At 43.8% G+C, this 20,393-nt stretch overlaps 1 protein-coding gene across 1 annotated transcript in view; it reads right to left on the reverse strand.

Annotated features, from left to right (window-relative positions):
• Positions 1-22: 22 nt before the first annotated feature.
• The window catches only part of LOC149081228 (lactadherin-like), a 36,204-nt gene continuing 15,833 nt past the window's right edge, over positions 23-20,393 (reverse strand). The window contains 8 exon segments of the mRNA XM_089238061.1: positions 23-2,207; positions 6,602-6,835; positions 6,930-6,977; positions 8,205-8,349; positions 11,844-12,019; positions 13,003-13,143; positions 18,861-18,914; positions 18,917-18,998. Of these exon segments, the coding sequence (XP_089094187.1) occupies positions 1,942-2,207; positions 6,602-6,835; positions 6,930-6,977; positions 8,205-8,349; positions 11,844-12,019; positions 13,003-13,143; positions 18,861-18,914; positions 18,917-18,998 (1,146 nt within the window). The 3' untranslated portion in view covers positions 23-1,941.

Genomic DNA, 20,393 nt, shown 5'->3' on the forward strand with positions numbered 1-20,393 from the left:
CACAAAATAAAGTGACAAACAATGTTAAAAACATTATATTTATTTACATCATTGATTTGCTTAACTTTTTCTAACTATCATTAATATATTGTATACATCTCGATGCACAAAACAATGAAATCTCATCACTACAATACTTTTCTACACAGAACAAGAGTGCCTATAGCGAACCTTGCTGTATGGTGTGAAGATACACGACGACTAATAAAATATCATTGTAGATATTAATAACAGCAATTACATATGTATGGTACACGCATTGAATCTTCATTTAATTTTCATATTGCATCAGACCTGTACATCAGTTCTTTTTTTTTTGTACAAAACGATAAACGTTTCATGGACATTAGATATATATTTTAGCGGCAGATATGGGTTGAATAAACAAATGGATTGATTATATCAAGGACATAATCAATTGTTTTTCAGAAAAAACTCTTATGCTTCTGAAATTGGAAATGAAACCAAACGTCTCATCTGCAACAACCATTTTTTTCCTCTCGGGATATTATTTTTCTTCTGCTAAAACATGCTAAATAACCTCTTCCATTCCTCAATGTTTTCTGATGGATTGTTTCTTACCTACAGATATCTTTATTTCACAATTGTTTAATTTGTTGAATAAATAGAAGATGCTCTCCGACATGACCCTGCCTCCCAGGAGGTGAAGAGAGGAAGTTGTCTTGCACAACACACAGCTCTGGGTGTGAGCTGTCATCGATCAATCAATCTTCCATTCCTTAAGATTTCATTATTGATGACTGAAATTCGCATATGTGGGATATACGCCATTGCAGAATATAAGATTTTTTTCCCCTCAAAGTATCGAAATTTGCATCTGAGGAGCATGCGTAGAAAATATTGTGGAAAAGAAAAGATATACTGACTCAGAGAAAAAATGTATCGAAAGAGAAGATGGTTATGTGTGTGTCAGAGACGAAAGAAGGGTATCAAAAGGAAAGATGGTTGATGCAGAAAACGGCAAAAGATATCCAAAGGAAAGATGGTTGACGTACAGACGAAAAGGCATACAAAAAAGAAAGTTGTCAGCTATTTTTTTTTTTTTTGGCTCTACACAAGAGATGTTGGACTGCGCATGTGCACAAAATTATACACGCATGCGTTTTAAAAAGATACAGCCGAACGATCTTCTCTTAATAAATAGCTTTCGGGAGGTGAAACAAAACTCACCTAAAAATTTCCAACTTCATGCAATAATTGCTCGCAATATGTTCCTCGAAGGGGCCTTTACCCTCGAGGGACCCTTTAAGAGCATTATGGGGCTCCTGGATGAATTGATTTTCTGAGACCCTCTAGGTGACTAAAAATGCTTGTTTAAGAATTTACATGTTCAATCTCGAAATTAAATCTTGACCAGATCTCACTCATGAGGTCCCCCCCCCCTCCCCATTTAAGCACTCGATTCCTTTGGGCAATGTCTTCGTAGGCCCATCTGCGTTAAGACGGCATTGTGTGTGTGTGGGGGGGTCTCCGAAAATAACATGGCTTGCATGATTTCAGACCATTAACAGGACTCTCAATAATATGTGGGGGTGCCCCAGTGGAAGTTGCGTTTTCGGCATTCCCTCTACCCCCCCCCCCCCCGGACTGAAAGTACTAGCCTAGGAATTTACACGCCCAGTCTCTTCTCGGTGTGGGGGGGGGGGATGAGTGCCGTCGAGATGGTCCTTGCCATAAAAAGGCATTGCATATTTCAAGACTAATGTATCCAAACAGGCCGGGACGTGCCACCCTTCGCGTGACTACATAGGTAAAATTTTACGAAGAATTAAAAAATTTGACATAAGAGAGAAGTTGGAAATTCCTGAGCGAGTTCGATTCGAGGGGGAGTTCTCTTCTACAGGTAGATCGATCTAAAATGGATGTCCATGACCATGGTAATCACAAACATGTCCTGGAATGCGTTTGCTGTGACGGTGATCAATAGACGTAGACTTCGCAGAGGATCGCCGAGAAGAGCCGGTTCCATCTGCTCGGAACGCCGTAGGCCTTGACGTAGACGTACCTCCCCTGCAGGTGATTAGGACACTCGAAGTGCAGCGTGTGTCTGAACAGGGCGTTGTTGAGACGCGATATGGAAGCGCATTTGGATCCGCTGCTGCTGCTCTCTAGCCTCGGCTTGTCTTCCACGAACACCGTCAGTTTCTCGAGGTTGTACAAGTAGTCGTTGTAGACGTTGCTTCGATCTGCAACGACAACTTCAGTTAGTTTCGATACCCGAATAATAATAATAATAATACACTACCAGACAGAGAAGCTGTACTGGTCGATATACAAAGGGCCACCGTATTGGATTCAGCTACCCTGCGTGTTATTGATTAAGTCGAGGCCAAAGTCGTGTCCAGCCTGGCCTAATACGTTCTAAGGTTGGTCGTGAGTAAGAAGTGTGGTCGCTTCATCATTGGTAATGATCGTCAAATATTGGAAACTGGTGGGTATTGGAAGGCTTATCGAAGAGCACCACCAGAAACTTCTAGCTCTCCTCCCCAAGTTAGGGGGTGGGGGGGGGGGGAGAGAGAGAGAATCGTCTTCCTTCCCGATTTTTCAATCCGTATGGCCACACAATGGTCGAAGAACGCCAACCCACTGGTGCTTCATTGCAGCAGAGGGGAGGGAGGCAAACATTGAAAGCAAAAACGTATTTGTGAAGGACTGTTAGACCAGGCTGGTCATAAATATGCAGCCCTAGATCACTTCACTATAGTAGATTCACTGGCTACATAGAATCACTATCGTGAGATGGTCATCTAAAAACTGTCAGCTATGCCCCAACACATCGGAACCAGAGGCGGCATATCAACAAGCAATACACATTTATACGAATAGGGGAGGAATTTAGCGTCCCATGATTGGTTGTAATGTGATCGACGAAGGTAGTACGTCACCGTTGGCAGAGTTCTTGGCGACGTTTGAGATTTTTTTCCCCCCCCCTTTTTGCCAGCCGTTCTTTTTAGTTTACCACGTTGGTTGCATAATTTTCCTTGTTCTTATCTACCCGTTTTGATAGTTAATTAATAAAAATTGGGCTGACCCTATTTCATCGAAAAAAAAAGATCCTAAATATGTTTGCTGGCCATTATTTCCTCGAGAAAAATTCAATATATCGCCATTTATCACCAAACTTAAATAATTTAAATTCGAGTTGGTGTCGTTGAAAAAACATGGAAAAAAGGATATTTTTACAAAAAAAAAAAGGTCAGGGGCTAAAATCACGTGAAAATACGGCACGTAAGATCATACTAGATATCACCGATTCTCGCCAAAAAAACTTGCCGAACGTTAGAATAATTGCCAATTATGGGTAGAATTTCTGAAAACTGGCAGATGGGCGGTAAAACAGGCGACAACTACAAATCACAGCTGATATTAACACAGCAATATCAAACTGCATTTTACGAGAAAAAAAAAAGTTCTACATTTTTTATTTATAATCATCATTATCTCAATACGGGGTGATTCAGAAAAATAGGGAAAACTGAGACGTGATAGGGCTACCAATACAAACAATCGTCATCAAAAGAAAGCATGGTCTAACAAGAAACGGTCGCTCCACAAACGGTAAAACGAAATTCCTGTTGAAATTAATCGGGAGGAAAAGAACACCATACATGCAAATGTAAGCTGGGGAAGAAGAAGAAGAAACCGCGTGTCAAATCTGCATAACAGTGAATTAAATCAGCACCTCCTGGAGATAGAAGGCATCTGCAGTTTGCTTAAGACGTCAGTAAGTAGTCCATTTTCCCTCAGAATATTCAGGGAAAAAAATTTCCCTGTTCGTATCAGTATGAGGGAAAAGAAATGATCGGGCTCAGAATTGGCGATTTCTATGCCCCACATCCAATCACTATGCGGTATTTGTGAGCCAATCAGGAAGATTCTACGCCAAAATAAGAAGAAACGAAATAGGATGCTGTGTTTCAAAATGTGGCAAACTTGCTAGGTAGTGTGAATGACGTTTATGGCAAACACTGCAGAGGCCTTCTATCTCTAGGAGGTACTGATTAAATGCGCGGACGCAAGCCCTGTGAAGTTATTCCAGCATGTGTTCTAAGGGGCTATTCAAGTATTACGTAAGCGGATTTTCAGCCATTTTTGACCTCCTCCCCCCCCACCTTGTCAGCAAAACACTGACCCCACCTCCTGTCAGCAAAGTTTCGTCAGCAGCTTAGAATATTTCATATCTTCAAAAAGGGGTGGTTGATGACGTAAGCAACCTTCAAACCCCCTCTCCCCCTTGTCATCAAAAGTAAGCAAATCCGAAACCCCCCCTCGATGCTGACGTAATACTTGAACGACTCCTAACATTTGTAACGCACTGGATAATGGCACACTTTAGTAATACTGAAAAAAGCAGAAGGACATTTCATTTACGGCGTTGCAAACGGAAGTACCACAGAGGCAGCACGAATGTACGGTGAGTGTCCCGCCCCCCGAACAGGCGGTTGCCCAATCCGGAAACATCTGCGCGCTTGCATCGGCATCACGCTGGATATACGCTGGGAAAACGCTCACCGTACATTGCTGCCTCTGTGGCACTTCCGTTTGCAGCTCCGTATATATGAAATATCTTTCTGCTTTTTCAGTATTACTAAAGTGTGCCATTATCCCTACGTTACAACTGTTAGAACGGTTGCACGTGCTGGAATAACTTCACAGGGCTGGCGTCCGTCCACGCGTTTTATTCACTGTGACGCACTGAAAAAACGGATCTAAGGCCGCATACGGGTTCTTCCTCTTCTTCCCCAGGTTGCATTTACACGCATGGTGTTCTTTTTCTCCCGATAAGTTTCAACAGGAATGTCGTTTTAACGTTTGTGGAGCGGCCGTTTCATGTTAGACCATTGATTACCAACGTGGGCGTTAACGCCCTCTTGGGGGCGATGGAAAGTTCCAGGGGGGCGGTAGAAGCTACGGGTATAACGACGTAATTAATTCTTCACTTAAATCAAGTAGTAAAGTTATTTTACCAACCCATTAATTAGAACTAAAAATTCATTTCGAAAATTCATCATGTTTTTAACGGGGTTTTTTTTTCATGAATTACAATTTTTCCGCCAAGAGATTTTTGTCATAATTGGCAGTTTCGTTAGTCTTTGGCGTCGTTTTTGGTGACAATTACCAATTTCTCGTATTTTACCGTATTTGGGGTCCCGAATTTTCGTATTTTTCTCGATTAAAATGGTCAGCCTACGTGCGACTGACTCGTAAGAAAAACGGGCTCAAGCCAATTATAAGCACAAGCTCAAGCCCCAATAATCACTTGTATTTTTACATGAGCCCGTTTTTCTTACGAGTTGGTCGTACGTAGGCTGACCATTTTAATCGAGAAAAATTCGAAAGTTCGGGACCTCAAATACGGTAAAATACGAGAAATTGGTAATTGTCACCAAAAACGACGCCAAAGACTAACGAAACTGCCAATTATGACAAAAATCTCTTGGCGGAAAAATTGTAATTCATGAAAAAAAACCCGTTATAAACCTGACAAATTTGCGAGATGAATTTTTAGTTCTAATTAATGGGTTGGTAAAATAACTTTACTACTTGATTTAAGTGAAGAATTGAGATTTGCATAGAATTCGTTGAAAATGCGGGAAAAACGGGATGGCCAAAATTACAGGATAATACGGGAATTTCGTATGAAATACTGGCCATATGGTCACCTCAGTCATAGTGTATAAGTGGAGAAAAAATTGATTGGGCGCAGAAAAAAAAAATGTTTTTCTGATAAATTGGATGTATTGGCCTGAACCTACAAGGCAAACGGAAAAACAAAACAAAAACCAGGATAGCCGAACCAAAGCCGACTGTATAGTAAGACCTAGGCCGACCATATTTAAGTAAGACCATATTTCCTCGAGAGAAATACGGGAAATTGGGATTCCAAATACGGGACATCGCCAATTATCGCCAAGAACAACGCCAAAAATGTACGAAGTTGCCAAATATTGCTGAAATTACGGAAAAGTCGCAATGGCGGGAAACGAAGCGTTACTGCAACTTGCAGTGGATTAAAATGAATTCCACGAAATAAAACGTTCAACATGACAAATGTGGGAGAAAAATGTTCTTATTTATAGTTGTAATTATTTCAATATAATTGATGAGTTGAAAAATAATTTCAATCTCTGACTTCAATGAAGAACAAAAAACCAAGTAGGTTTCGTGTAAAATAGGGGAAAAACCAGGACACTTTTGTCAAAAAGTCGAGACGGCCAGAAAAAGAAAGAAAACCGGGACTGTCCCGGCAAATGCGGGACGTATGGTCACCCAAGGAAGACCTCATCTAGTCGGCCTTATTCAAACAAAGGGGGGAAAAGATCGCCATATCTGCATTCGTCTCCGATTTCGCCAAAAAACTTCCGCCAATGTTGACGTAATGGCTTCGATACTTCATTGCGACCAATCACGAGATTCCGAATTTCTTCCTTGACTCGTAGCAATGGCAAGAGTGTAAATATGCAACGATGGGAGCATTCCTCCCGCTTCTTCTAGAGCCCGGGGGGGGGGGGCGCAACTGATAGCCAATGCACAAACCTTTTGAAGTGTAATAGGAATGTAAAAGGCGATCCAGTCTCACCTTCTCCTTTACCTTGCCAAGTGAGGATGACGACTCCACGCACTTTCTTCTTGGATCCCAGATCGACCATCCATATCGGGTAATCGACGTAATAGTTGTCGAGGATAGCGCATCGCTTCAGGTGCGTGTCCTCGTCTCCGTCGACGGCGTACGACGAGTGACCGTCTTTCCAGCCGTTCCACGAATGCCTCTTATCGTTCACCCAAGTGTCTCTCTTGTATGCAAGATTCTCGACTGGAGGACAGAGAAAAAGATATTCCGCGTGAATTTTAATATGGTGGACGGTCGAGCCACTAGAGGGCACCACGAGAAATTCGAAATTACTCACCGCATTCGGAGTCAGAATGGACTTGGAAGAAGCCATTGCCGCATTTACCTGTAAAAAGAAAAAAAATCAGTGGCACGGTTACACATCGTTAACTTGTTTTTTTCTTTACGAGCACTCTGGGGCTTCATTGAGCACCAGTGCTCGTAAGGAAAAAACTGGAGAAGAGTTCTCAGTATGACACGTGTTAAAGATGAGTGCTCAACGGAATGCATGATTGAAAACGAGCACTCTCCAAGATGCTCAATGTAAATATGCAAAACATGCGTCGTCATGACACATGAATGCCCACAGAAGAGCATTCATGTGGCAATTTTGACATGTGGGCTGAGACTCCAATCACTATAATTCTTGTAATTGAATGGGGGTATTTTATTCGGAAGAGTGGATCTACACAAACCTTTTGAACACGAAATTGAAAATGAGCATCGAGCACTCTTGATTGCTTGATGAAGACCAGCGGTGCTCGCGACCTACTGATTGAAGATGTCTTACGAGCAGGCAGAGGTACCTATACGAAGGAGAACATTAGGGTGGTGAAGGGAAGTGCGGGGGCTTGGCGTTGGACATGGGGGGGGGGGATCGTACATGCATGAATTTTAGGGAGCTCAGGCTTTCCGAACCTTTAGCTTTTGACTCCCCTGCGAGCTGCAGGTCCAAAATACTCGATATAGATAATGGTTACGAGCATTAGATTGAAAATGAATGATGCTCACAAGCCGGGAAAAAGTCGAAACGCCTGGCATAGACGTTGCCCGCGAGTTGAACAATTGAAACGCTTCGCATAGATACAGTTCGCGAGGCGAAAAACTGAAATGCCTGGCGCAGATGGACGTTGCTCGCGGAATCGAATAGAAATGTTGAAACGCTTCACATAGACGTAGCTCAAAAGTCGAAAAAACCGAAACACCTGGTATAGACTTGGCTCGCGAGTCAGAAAAGGTTCAAACACTTAGCATAGACGTTGCTCGCAAGCCAAAAAAATTAAAACGCCTGGCATAGAAGTTGCTCAACAGTCGGAAAAAGATGGCTGCTCAAGAGTCGTCTATGCCTGGCATAGACGTAGGCTCACGAGTCGAAAAATTGAATTGCCTGGCATAGAAGAAACTCGCGAGTCGGGAAAAGTTGAAACGCCTCGCATCTTGCAGGTTGAAAAATTTGGAACACAAATGATATTCGCTCGTGAGTTGAAGTTGAAACGCTTTGCATAGGTGTTGCTGAGGTGCTCGCGAGCGAAAGACTGTAGACACTAAATGCCTATCGAATGCAAAAAATTACCTGTCTGTGGACAGCCAATGAGCGCCACCCTCATGCTGACTCTTCCTTTCCAAGTCATCGGATGGACCCTGACGTAACGGGCCACAAACGGCTCGTTGAAATAATGGCGTCTTTCCGTGTTCTTGTCCATGTTACCTCCAAACACCTTCGGAAAAAATAACACACATGAAACATCAGCGAAGCTATTGACACCCCCCCCCCCCCATTCTTCCCCACGGGGGCCCCCATCGTAATAGCATAGTAGAGGTATGGGGAACCCTGGGTGAAGCAGGCTTCCACAATTGAGGTAAAAAATTTTTGTCAGTGAATTGCTTAAATTTAAAGCATCCTGAGTTTTAGGGACCCTGGGTGAGTGACCCACTAACCCATGCAGAAATGATACCCCTCATTCAAAGTAATCAACAAGCCTCCCTATCCCACAAGTACTGGTGATACCGACTTAAAACACAAATGATCAAGATGAAAGATGCTCGATTTGTCAGAGTCCCCGTGACTTAAATTTTAGATTCCCCCTTCATGCTGTGTGGGCCCTGGGCAAATTCCCATTTGACCATGCTGAAATTCGGCTCACCTTCAGGGCAAAGTAATTTTCACCCCCCCCCCCCTCCCCTCGCCATAAAAAGTTTGTAGTCTGAGGCTCCGGCATGAAGAAAACATTGAGGGTTTGCTCACTTCACTGGTTTCATGAATTGTTGGGGAAGGGGGTTCTGCCCCCTGGTGAAATTTGTTGAAGGGGTTTTGCTCAAACAGCCTCAGCCCCCCCAGGTTTCAGCACCTATGTTTGCAGTACCGGCCTATTCCAATCCGCACATCAATGGTTAAGGTCAAAGATGTTTGTCAGTGGATGTACACTGCTGGCCACCGTAAATGCAACACCCTGAAGGAAGCATGCAAATAATATGAAATTTACGACATGCATTAGCGGAGGTGAGATATGCAAATGATTAGAATTTCAGCGCAGACGCACATCACGCGCGCCTGTGGCGCCACTTCAAAGCGCTATTTAAGACTTGGAGATTTCGACGATTTGAAGTACGGCAATTGTGTTTTTCTTGTGGTTTTTTCAAAAAAACGATCAATTATGCCTCGTAGAAAACAGCGATCATCTTTTGATCAAGTATCCGAGTTCGACAGAGGAAGGATAGTGGCCTACCGAGATTGTGGATTATCTTTCAGGGAAATCGGTAGTCGTGTTGGACGAAACCAAACAATTGTAATGCGGATATGTGATCGTTGGATGCAGGAGGGTACGACGGACCGACGTGTTCGATCGCATCCACCTCAGTGCACCACTTCACGTGATGACAGGCGTATTGTGCGTATGGCAGTGACGGATCGCTCAGCCACATCACGAACCATAGCACAGCACATTCAGTCTGTACCGCATCATCCAGTGTCTGCGCGTACCATTCGACGCCGTTTACAGCAGAGTGGTCTGTCCGCAAGACGTCCATTGCTTCGTCTACCCTTGACGCAGAACCACAGACGTCTCCGCCGCCAATGGTGCCATGAAAGAAGGATGTGGACGGCACAATGGAATGAAATTGTCTTTACTGACGAGTCACGCTTCTGTCTGCAACACCACGATGGTCGGATTCGAGTCTGGAGACACCGTGGAGAGAGGATGCTGAACAGCTGCGTTATGCACCGCCACACTGGTCCTGCACCGGGTATTATGGTATGGGGCGGTATTGGATATCACTCTCGCACTCCTCTAGTACGCATTGCCGGTACTTTAAAAAGCCAGCGCTACATCTCCGAGGTGTTGGAGCCAGTTGTCCTTCCTTACCTTCAGGGCTTGCCCCCAGCCATATTTCAGCAGGATAATGCGCGACCACACGTGGCACGCATTGTCCAAAGGTTCTTCGTCAATCGCCAGATTGAATTGCTTCCCTGGCCAGATCGCTCTCCGGATCTTTCGCCGATAGAAAACATGTGGTCCATGGTTGCTCAACGATTGACCCAGATTACATCCCCAGCTGCCACACCAGATCAACTTTGGCAACGCGTGGAAGCTGCTTGGTCTGCTGTACCCCAAGAACACATCCAAAGTCTCTTTGAGTCAATGCCGAGGCGTGTAGCAGCGGTGATCTCCAACAATGGCGGCTACTCTAGCTACTGATTTTGGCAGGAACCACACTTCACAGAAGTCTATAAATTTAATCATTTGATGCTTGATGAACATGTTATCTACAAAATAAATATTGTTGCGATATCTCTTGTCTTTCTTGGTGTTGCACTTTGGGTGGCCAGCAGTGTATTTTGCTTAAATTTGGGGTCCCCAAGCTCTGCAGGCCCTGGATAGTTGCCCGCTTGACCATGCTCTAATCCAGCCCAAAGCCCGGGTGAACTGTTCCTCGGTGGCCCTTTTACATGGTCCGTGAGACCAAATTTATACACATTCATTATACTGTATTAGGCCGCGATGCTTGGTTTTTCACGTGAGTAGACTTTGCTGAAATTGTGCCCCCCCCCCCCCTAGTTATGATGCCCCGGGGTAAATTGGAATTGGCAAAAAGCCATTTTCGGGGCATTATTCAGACTCCCCCCCCCCCCTCCTCCAAAGATGGGACTGACCGGGCGCCTGGAACGACTCTCATCTTTTTTGTTCCCACACTTTAAATCAAAGGTGCTCAACCTTTTGGAGAAGCAGGCCACTTCACTGGTTTGGAAACATGTCACGGGCCACTTGAGTAGTGCCCCGAGACACTCATTTAATCTGAAAGTGTGCCGCGAGCCGCTGAATGATCTGGAAATGTGTCGAGAGCGATTTAGGTGACCTGGAAATGTGCCGAGAGCGATTTAGGCGACTTGGAAATGCAGTGCGAGCAATTTAAATGACCCAGAAATGCGTCGAGAGCGATTTAGGTGACCTGGAAATGTGTCACGAGCGTAACCTGGAAATGCGCTTCGAGTCACTTAAATGATCTGGAAATGTGCCAAGAGCCACTGACTTTATCTATAAAAATGCGGTGGGCCGCTTAAGTGAATTGTGAATACTTCGCGGGCTGCTTAAAAGATTTGTAAGTGCGCTGTGTGAGCCACGGATGCGTGGCGCGGGCGACACTCGAGTCATCTGGAAATGTTCCGCCAGCCACTTAAGTAATCTGCAAATATACCACGAGCCACTTGAGTGAACTGGAGGTGTGCCGCGCGGGTCGCTCAAGTGATTTGGAAATGTGCTTGGGGGGGGGGGGTCGCTGAAGTGATCTGGATACGTGTAGTTGGTAGCTTAAATTATCTGGAAATATGACGCGAGCCACACTTAAAGTGATTTGATAATCTTTCGTGGGCCACTTGAGTGATTTGGTGATTTGTCGCATGCCACATCAGATGAATACGAGGGCCACATTTGGCTCCCACGGGTCATAGGTTGAGCACGTATGATTTAAATTCACAATTTACAGGGGCCCACAAAGATTCGAATCGAAGGGGGAGTCATGCCAAAGATCCCAGTCTAGGGTGCCTTGATGTGGGGGCCATGTGGTGGTAGGGCTCCAGCCCAGGGGCACGAAATGGTTCTTATCATTTTTGGTTTTTCGCACTACAAATTCATTTCGTAGGAGGCCCCCCCCCCCCCATGAAAAGTCTGACGTGGAGGGCCCTGGGCTTTCACCGCAGTAAAAACATAGAACTTACTTTAGGGGTGACCAAGTTGTCGTCCTTGTAGTAATGCCACTGATGAGTATGGTTGGCGTAGGAGATCGAGAAAGAGCTGACCCATTGCTTGCGCCGGGTGTTGTCTCCTCGACCCTTAGTCACGATGCCGGTTATACTGGTCGGGGGCCCGAGGTCAACTTGTAGCCATTGGCCTTCTGTAATAGAATACATACAATGCACTAGTGGAGTGGAGGGCCACAACAGGAAAAATAAGCATGATTAGACATATATTCACTTTATGGTTTCTCACTTCCCGGACCATGGGGTCTCTACATCCTGGAGTGGGCCCCTTAGGATGAAATTTTCGGTGGATTGACCCTTGATAACCAGAAGAGTTATCAAGGGTCATATAGAATGTTTTAAAGTCGATAGCATTTAGGAAGCCCCCCCCCCCCCGGACCAAGCTCATCTCAACAGTCAGTGGGGGGGGGGGGTCTCAGGGAGAAAAAGATGGCCCAGGGGGGCCCCACCTTACAAGACATAAATTGCAACCCCCAATTTAGCATCGTGTTACGTTTTGATATCATCAACTTTAGCCCCCCCCCCCCCGCATTTAGACACCCTAAGTCATGCATTAGGATGACCCTGCCCTGGGGCCTAGACCTCGTAAATATGGTTCTGACCATAACAATTGACAGTAAAAGCATGAAAACGTGAAAAAATAGTGTGGGGGGGGGATGTGAATATTCTAACGGGACCTATGTGGGCTGCCCTATTCCAGATGGTTATTTAAGTGATCTACTGTATAAATATGCCGCGAGTCACTCAAGTGCAGGACCGTAGCGTGCCTTCTCGGGACCCTAGGGCAGACTTTTTCTTGTAGGCCCCCGTTGAAAGGGTTACTATTATGCAAAATAACTACATTTTTTGTGAGCCACCCCTCCCCGCATTCGGCTCGGGGTCCTGGGGTAGTGCCTCGGTTGCTCCAACCTAGTTACGGGCCTGCTCAAGTGATGACTTAAAAATGATCTATAAATGTGTTTTTCTCAGTTCATTTTTACAAAATTAGGTTCAAGATCACGGGCCACATGAGATGGCTTCAAGGGCCACATTCAGCGCAAGGGGTAATGACTTGAGCATATGGATCTAATAATGTGAAATAGGCATGAAAAAAAGAGGTAGCACGAGGGATACGTACCATTGCTCTTCTTGGCGCACCACCCTCCGTGGCTGTATATATGGGCGTCTTCTGCCGTGCAGGTGCCTTCTTTACTCCAGGGCCTGGCGCTGGAAGCCGAAAGCTGAGCCTGGGGCGGCACGCTGATGATTGTGTTGCATTCTATAACAAGTAAACAAAAGAAAATAAACATGTGAACAACAAAATAACGCCAATCATCAACCAGGGACTACCTACGGCCGCCTCGACAACATCCCAAGTAAAGTGATTTTTCTGCCCCCACCCCATTTGGCTAGAAGTACCTTTCTAATTTGCATACTTACTCTCATAAATTGTAACTGCCATGAGGCCCCTTCTGCACTTCAGGACCCACGGCAGGGCCGCAACTAGATGCTTGGTCAGCCATGACAAGCGTGCATTTGGTGCCCCCCCCCCCTGTAATTTGTTGAACGAAGGTTCAAAGGGTGAAATTCGCACTTCCTCTGGTCCGGTGCCCGTCTGCTTCCTCCCAATTGCGGCCCTGCCCCCACGGGCAGTGCCCGGGAGGGGGTTAGGACTACGCCGGGACTACTTTTTCCTTTCGTAATCGAGCAAGAATTGTTAATTTCAGCCGAATAAAAATATTAGAAATGGCAATCATGGGCTCTGCCACCATCATCATCATTCGCCACCAGAGACGCTGATGCGAAGAATGGAGTTTGTCAGCGTCCCGTATATAAGGGACGCAAAACCTTAGGGGTCATTCAAGTATCACGTCAGCATCGATGGGGAGGGGGGTTCCCGATTTGCTGACTTTTGATGAGAAGGGATGGGGGAGGTCGGATGATGCTTACGTCATCAACCACCCTTTATGAAGATATTAAATATTCTTAATGGCATCTTATATTCGGTGCACCAAAAATCGGAAAAAACCTTTCGATGGTTATTGGGCACCTGAACTAACATTCTTCCTATTGATAAGTTCCCCTACAGAGCCACTTCAGTGATCTCTAAATGTTTTACGGATTCTTCAAGTGCTCTGGAAATGTGTGCGGGCAGCTGAAGTGCTCTGGAACTGTGCCACATGTCACTCAAGGGATCTCTAAATGTGCTACGGATCGTTCAAGTGTTCTGGAACTATGGCGCGGGTTACTAAAGTGATCTTTGAATGTGAAAGCGATCGTTGAGGCATACTTCAGTGATCTGAACATGTGCCACGGGCCACTTAAATGCTATGGAATTGTGCCACGGGTCATTTAAGCAATTCGTAAATGCGGCGATTAGTACATTTTTACAAAATTGGGACCTTCAGGGACCTTCCTTCAGATGACCTTCAGGGCCACATTTGGTCTGTGGGTCAAGGGTTCACCATATATGGCTTAAAAGGGGGGGGGGGTCGGAATGAATTTCTTGAAGAGAAATTTTGAGCTCTTACCCTTTTTTCAAATAGCATTGAAATTAACAGAAATTGATTATAATAATAACCCATAAAGGTATTTCCTTTCGAAATTTTAATTTTTTTTAAAATATTTTTTGCATTAAAACAATTTTTTTTTTTCGTCTGGGGGGGAGGGGGCACACGAGCCCCCTATGCCCCCTCCTTCCGGCGTACGTTTCTGATCCCACCAATACGCGTTAGGAAGTAGGGTGCAGTGCTGACGAAATTTTGCTGACAAGGGGGGGTCAAAAATGACTAAATATTTGCTGAGGGGCCGTTTAAGTATTACGTCAGCAAATTTTTAGCCATTTTTGACCCCCTTGTCAGCAAAATTTCGTCAGCACTGCACCCTACTTCCTAACGCGTATTGGTGGGATTAGAAAAGTACACGGGAGGGGGCATAGGGGCTCGTGCTCACCCCTTCCTCCCCCAGACGAAACAAAAAATATTTTTTTAATACAAGTCAAAATTTCGAAAGAAATTTGGGCACACTAAATGTGGCACTGAAGGTTACCTGATGTGGCTAGCACCCTCAAACCTAATTTTTTAAAAATTTACTAAGCGACACATTTACAAATCACTTAAATGACCCGTGGCACAATTCCAAAGCATTTAAGTGGCCCGTGCACATGTTCAGATCACTGAAGTAGGCCTCAAAGACAACTTTCACATTCAAAGATCACTTTAGTAACCCGCGCTATAGTTCCAGAACACTTAAACTATCCGTGGCACATTTGGAGATCCCTTGAGTGACATGTGGCACAGTTATAGAGCACTTAAGCGGCCCGGACACATTTTCTGAACACTTGAAGGATCCGTGAAACATTTAGAGATCACTAAAGTGGCTCTGTAGGGGACTTATCAATGGGGAGAATGTTAGTTCAGGTGCCCAATAACTATCGAAAGGTTTTTCCGTTTTTGGCGCACTGAATGAGATGGCATTAAGAATATTTCATATCTTCATAAAGGGTGGTAAAAAAAAAACAACTCCAACCCCCCCCCCCCCACCTCCTTGTCATCAAAATTCAGCAAATCAGAAACCCTCTACTCCCATTGATGCTGACGTAATACTTGAACGGCCCCTTACCTTATGCATGGTAGGGGAAGGGTTCCAAATAAGAGGATTGTGGGCCCCCCCCCTCCGCCCTTCCTCTCTCTCCCATGTTCGAAATCATCATCGAAAAATGGCGCCCGAACGTTATTTGAGAAAAAAAATGTCTGTTTGATGGATGAATGCCGTTCCGTTCACGAATTTACCGCAAATTGGTGAGCGAGAGTATGTAAATCCTAAAATGTTGTATTACCAAAAGCTGTCAGTTCACATCAAGGCGAGTGTTTATCTCGCATACAACGAAACATTTTTGCTAAATGCGGGATGCTTTGGAGAAATGCGTTTGCATATTTTCAACATATCAGAGACTGAAGAATACGCATCACAGGTTCCGAATGGCCACTAAACACTGACATGACGTGATAATCGCGTCACGTCAGAGTCGTTGTGAATTCCGATTGGTGGAAATTCTGCGACGTTGAAATTATACGACGTGAAATTCCCCCACGTCACAGAATTTACAATGTACCAGAGCACCAAAGCCCCCCCCCCCCCCCCCGCTACGGCCTTGCCGACAGCCACACATTATGTAAATTGGTCGTACATTTCTGCGACGCGTTCTAATTTTTTGAAACGAACGTATATATGTTAGTTTGATGCCGGATAAAAAAATAGAAAATTGGGATTGGCCGTGTCTCAACATCATAGAGACCGACAAGTCGTAAGTTTACTCTTATGATGGGATGGAAGGAGGGCGGGACAAAAACGAAACAAAAATACGCCTCTGTCTAGAAAGTGAGGGACATTAGTGAGCTAACAAAAGAGTGACCCCCTAGAGAGTGTGCTAGCGTGTGAATGACCAAAAGAGGGACCAAGTCAGTGAGCCATCTCAAGAATGACCTAGAGAGTATGTAAGCATGTGAATGACCGAAATAGTGACCTTGAGAATGAGGGGCCAGGTCAGTAAGTTACCAAAGGAGCAACTTAGAGAGCAAGTCAGGAGTGACTTAGAGAGACGCGTAAGAATAGGAGTGACAACTTGAGAGTGTGCAAGCATAGAAGTGAACGAGAGGTGTGTGTGTGTGCAAGTATAGAATGACCGAGAGGCGTGTGTGCAAGTACAGAAGTGACCGAGAGGTGTGCGAGCAAGCATAGGAGTGACACCTAGAAGTAACTAAGGCTACTTTCACACGGAGCGGATGCGGGTGCGGAAGCGGGTCCGCATACCCTTTCACACCCGCATCTTTAGGTTGAAATTCGTGCATAAAAACTATTTTTTCGCAATTTTTGTAACTGTTTTTCTCCTTCACCCCTGATTCAGTGCCCATATGCAGCCTAGAGTTATTCTTTGGTGGTTTAGTCTAGAGCCACATAGAATATGGGAATAAAGATGTCGTAATTCCGATCCTCACAAGTAGTCGATGGGAGAATATGTCTTCAAATATTTTCAAAACATTTTGAAAAAAAAAATCCGTCTTTTTAGAAAAATATGAAAGAAAAATTCCAAAAACATCCAATGTTCGAAAAATCAAATCCAAAAACATCCAAAAGTAATATGTTCCTAAAAAAAAATTCAGGAGATATCAAAGAATTTACAAGTAGAAAAAAAGGGGAGGGGTGGGAACGTTCAAAATGTCTGTGCTTAGAAATATTCACATCACAATTCTGTCTTAGTCCGGGATTACAGTATAAAAGTTAGTTTATAAAACTTGAAAAATGCAACCGATAGGCCGATCAGTTAAGTTCGCTCGAATGTAACAGATGTGTTTATTGGTTACATTTTTCAAGTTTTATAGTGTAATACCAGCCTTAGGCCAGGATTACACTATAAAAGTTTTGTAAAAGCTCTTTGATAAAACGTGAAAAATTCAACCAATATTATCTTATTGGTTGAATTTTTTGAATGCAAAATGTGTGTGTGTGTGTGTGTGCACCGGTTGCATTTTCTTGAATGCAACCGATGCGCCTATTGGTTGAATTTTTCCACTTTCATAAAAGTTCTTTTATAAAACTTTATAGTATAATCCCGGCCGGATTACACTATAAAAATTTTATAACAATTATTTAAAAAAAAGCAACTAATAAATTTATCGGTTGCATTAGAGCAAATGCAACCGATAAATTTATTAGTTGCTTTTTTCAAGTTTTATAAAATAACTTTCATAAACCTTTTATAGTGAAATCCCATCCTTAGATTAGTCACTTCTGAAATATAAAATTTCATTTTTTAAGTTTATAGACTGAATATTGAGTAAAATAAACTTGTAGGTATTCGGGGGGAACCACCAAAAATATCCAAGTGCAAGGGTCTTCAAACGTCTTAATCCGGCCCTGAGTGAACACCGTACGTGGATAACGTTGTTTAATAAAAGAATTTTTTTTTTTTAAGTTTGAAAAAATTAAAAGATTAAAAATTTTAAAAAATAATAAATATTTAAAATAATATTTCAAATATTTATAATTTTTTAAATAATTTTAAAAATTTAAAAAGAAAAAAAAATTAAAATTTTTAAATTAAATTTAAAAGTTATTAAAGTATTTAGTCAATTAAATATTCGTAATGGCTTATAATTTTGGTCCCGTCAGTGGCCGTTGTTGACAGGTTTTATTGTATAAAATTGTGAAATATGGACAAAAGGCAGTTGAAGTTGCTATATCTCCATCTCAGAAGGAAACGGAGGGATAGGCGTATGTAGGTACATTATATTAATGAGCAGGGACCATCATATGGTGTTTTTAAGGGTATTTATGGCAAATAATTAAAAAAATTCCGTGAAAAATCACCTTCAAAAAGTAGCCAAAGATGCGGACGAATTCGCTCCGCATCGTGTGAATAGCTCCGAATAAACCTATTGTCAAAACTTCTATGTGCGGATGCGGAGCCCGCACTTGGGTTTTGACACATGCGGACGACGTCCGGACCCGCATGAACATTTCCTAGGTGCGGAGATTTTTCGGCTCGTCTGAAAGGCGCAGTATATTCCAATTGTTAAAACTTCTTCCGGACCCGCATCCGCTCCGTGTGAAAGGGCCCTAAGGGTAGGAGTGACCTACAGAGTAAGGAGCCTAGTGAGTGAGTGACTAAAAAGCGACCTAAAGGGTGTCGAAGCATGTGAGTGACCAAAAGAGTGACTTGGAGACAAAGGGATATTTACGGGAAAGGAGCTAAGCGGACTAGTGCCTAGTGCGATGAATTCAAGGTCAAGAAAATTAGGCTAGAATGGGTAAAAGACGACAAAATTTGCAGGCCTCAATGGCAGCAAGACAAAACCACCTCTGCCCGTCCACGCTATTATATGTAAAAAATTATTGATATATGATTTATATCGATTTTATTTCGATTTTCTGTGACACTTTTTCGGATCACCCGGTCATTGAAATCATTTTTTCGGTGTGACTGGTATACGTTACGTTGGCAGCCGAGGACCTCGATGCGCATGCTGGGGTACTCGTGCCATTGCAGACGTGCAGCCGCAGGAATCTAGCCGTGACGTTCTGGTCGAGGTAGCTAGTTTGGGTCGAGTGCGAGTCCGAATTGGCCTTGAAGACCTGCAATAACAAACAAACGGAAACTTTGGTTAGCTAGTACAATGCAGACGTGCTAAGGACGATGCAATATCAATTTAGACCACGATTCATCGTAGTTATTTTGTTGAATTATACGCTTGTAGGCGTGACTTCTTCTTACACTGCTATACAAATATACAGGGTGCCCCATCAAGACGGTCCAAACTCCGCGCAGCCAGATTCCTCGCTTGGAGTACATGAAAAATGCTCAAAGAACTGCACCTGTACGACCCATAGTTTTCGGGAAAATTGCGAAAGAAAAGTATGACGTCATATCCGCGGCAAGGAAAAAAAACTTCATTGGAAACATGAGCATCGGTATTTGCATATGTTTACATAGACATCGATATGCGCGGTGGACATTTTGAACATCTTCCTATGTAAACATATACAAACTACCGATGTTCATATTTCCAATAAAGTTTTCTTTTTCCTTACACCGGATATGACGTCATACTTTTCTTTCGCATTTTACTCGAAAACTATGGGTCGTACAGGTGCAGTTCTTTGAGCATTTTTCATGTACTCCAAGCGAGGAATCTGGCTGCGCGGAGTTTGGGCCGTCTTGATGGGGCACCCTGTATTGTATATTTATTATATGTATATACAAATACAAATACAATATATATATAAATATACTAATTTAATAAAATTCCGGATACACCAATCTTTCGGGAGCGCTTCGATGTGTCTTTGCGATGGAAAGTGGGATGTGTCCAGTCCTTCAATGTTCAATACAATGAAAAACTAAATTCAAATGTAGCCAATGGCCATATCATGAGCATTACTGTCAAGGGCGTACCCAGGATCTGAACTAGAGAGGGGGGGAGGGGGGGGGGAGCAACTCACTGGTGCTAAATTGATACGTCTATGCTGTGTGTCAATTAATACACTTTAATTTCTCTTCTGGGTGGGCAGCTGCCCCTTCTCCTTGCCCCTCGCTGGGTACGCCCCATGATTACTGTCACGAAAAATATACTTCATACCATACTGTTCCGGATAATGTCTCTCACACAAGTCTTTGAAATGAGTGAAGGACGGAACTAAATGCAACACGTCGTCACAGCTCTATTTAGAACAGCTATGCACACGTATTTCCCAAGCAGAGGTTTCACTGTACGTGCTAAACAGAGAGTCCCTGAGACAGGGCCGCAACTAGAGGGAGCAGGTTGGGTCTTGTGCCCCAGGCGCTGAATTCACCCTTTAACTGCATCTTCTACATGGCAGGGGGGGGGGTGCCAAAATGCCGGTTTATCCCGGGTGACAAAGTATCAAGTTGCGGCCCTGCCCTAAAATACGGCTTCTCAATCGTACACAAGAGTTTGTTTCTTTTCTCCCTCTCTCAACAACCTAGTTTCGCTTTGGCGGGCGCTTTTA

The sequence above is a fragment of the Pholcus phalangioides genome, unplaced genomic scaffold (genome assembly GCF_987345545.1).
Source record: "Pholcus phalangioides strain wild (caught in Gottingen) unplaced genomic scaffold, Ppha-v1.0 ptg000010l_1, whole genome shotgun sequence".
Taxonomy (NCBI): Eukaryota; Metazoa; Arthropoda; class Arachnida; order Araneae; family Pholcidae; genus Pholcus; species Pholcus phalangioides.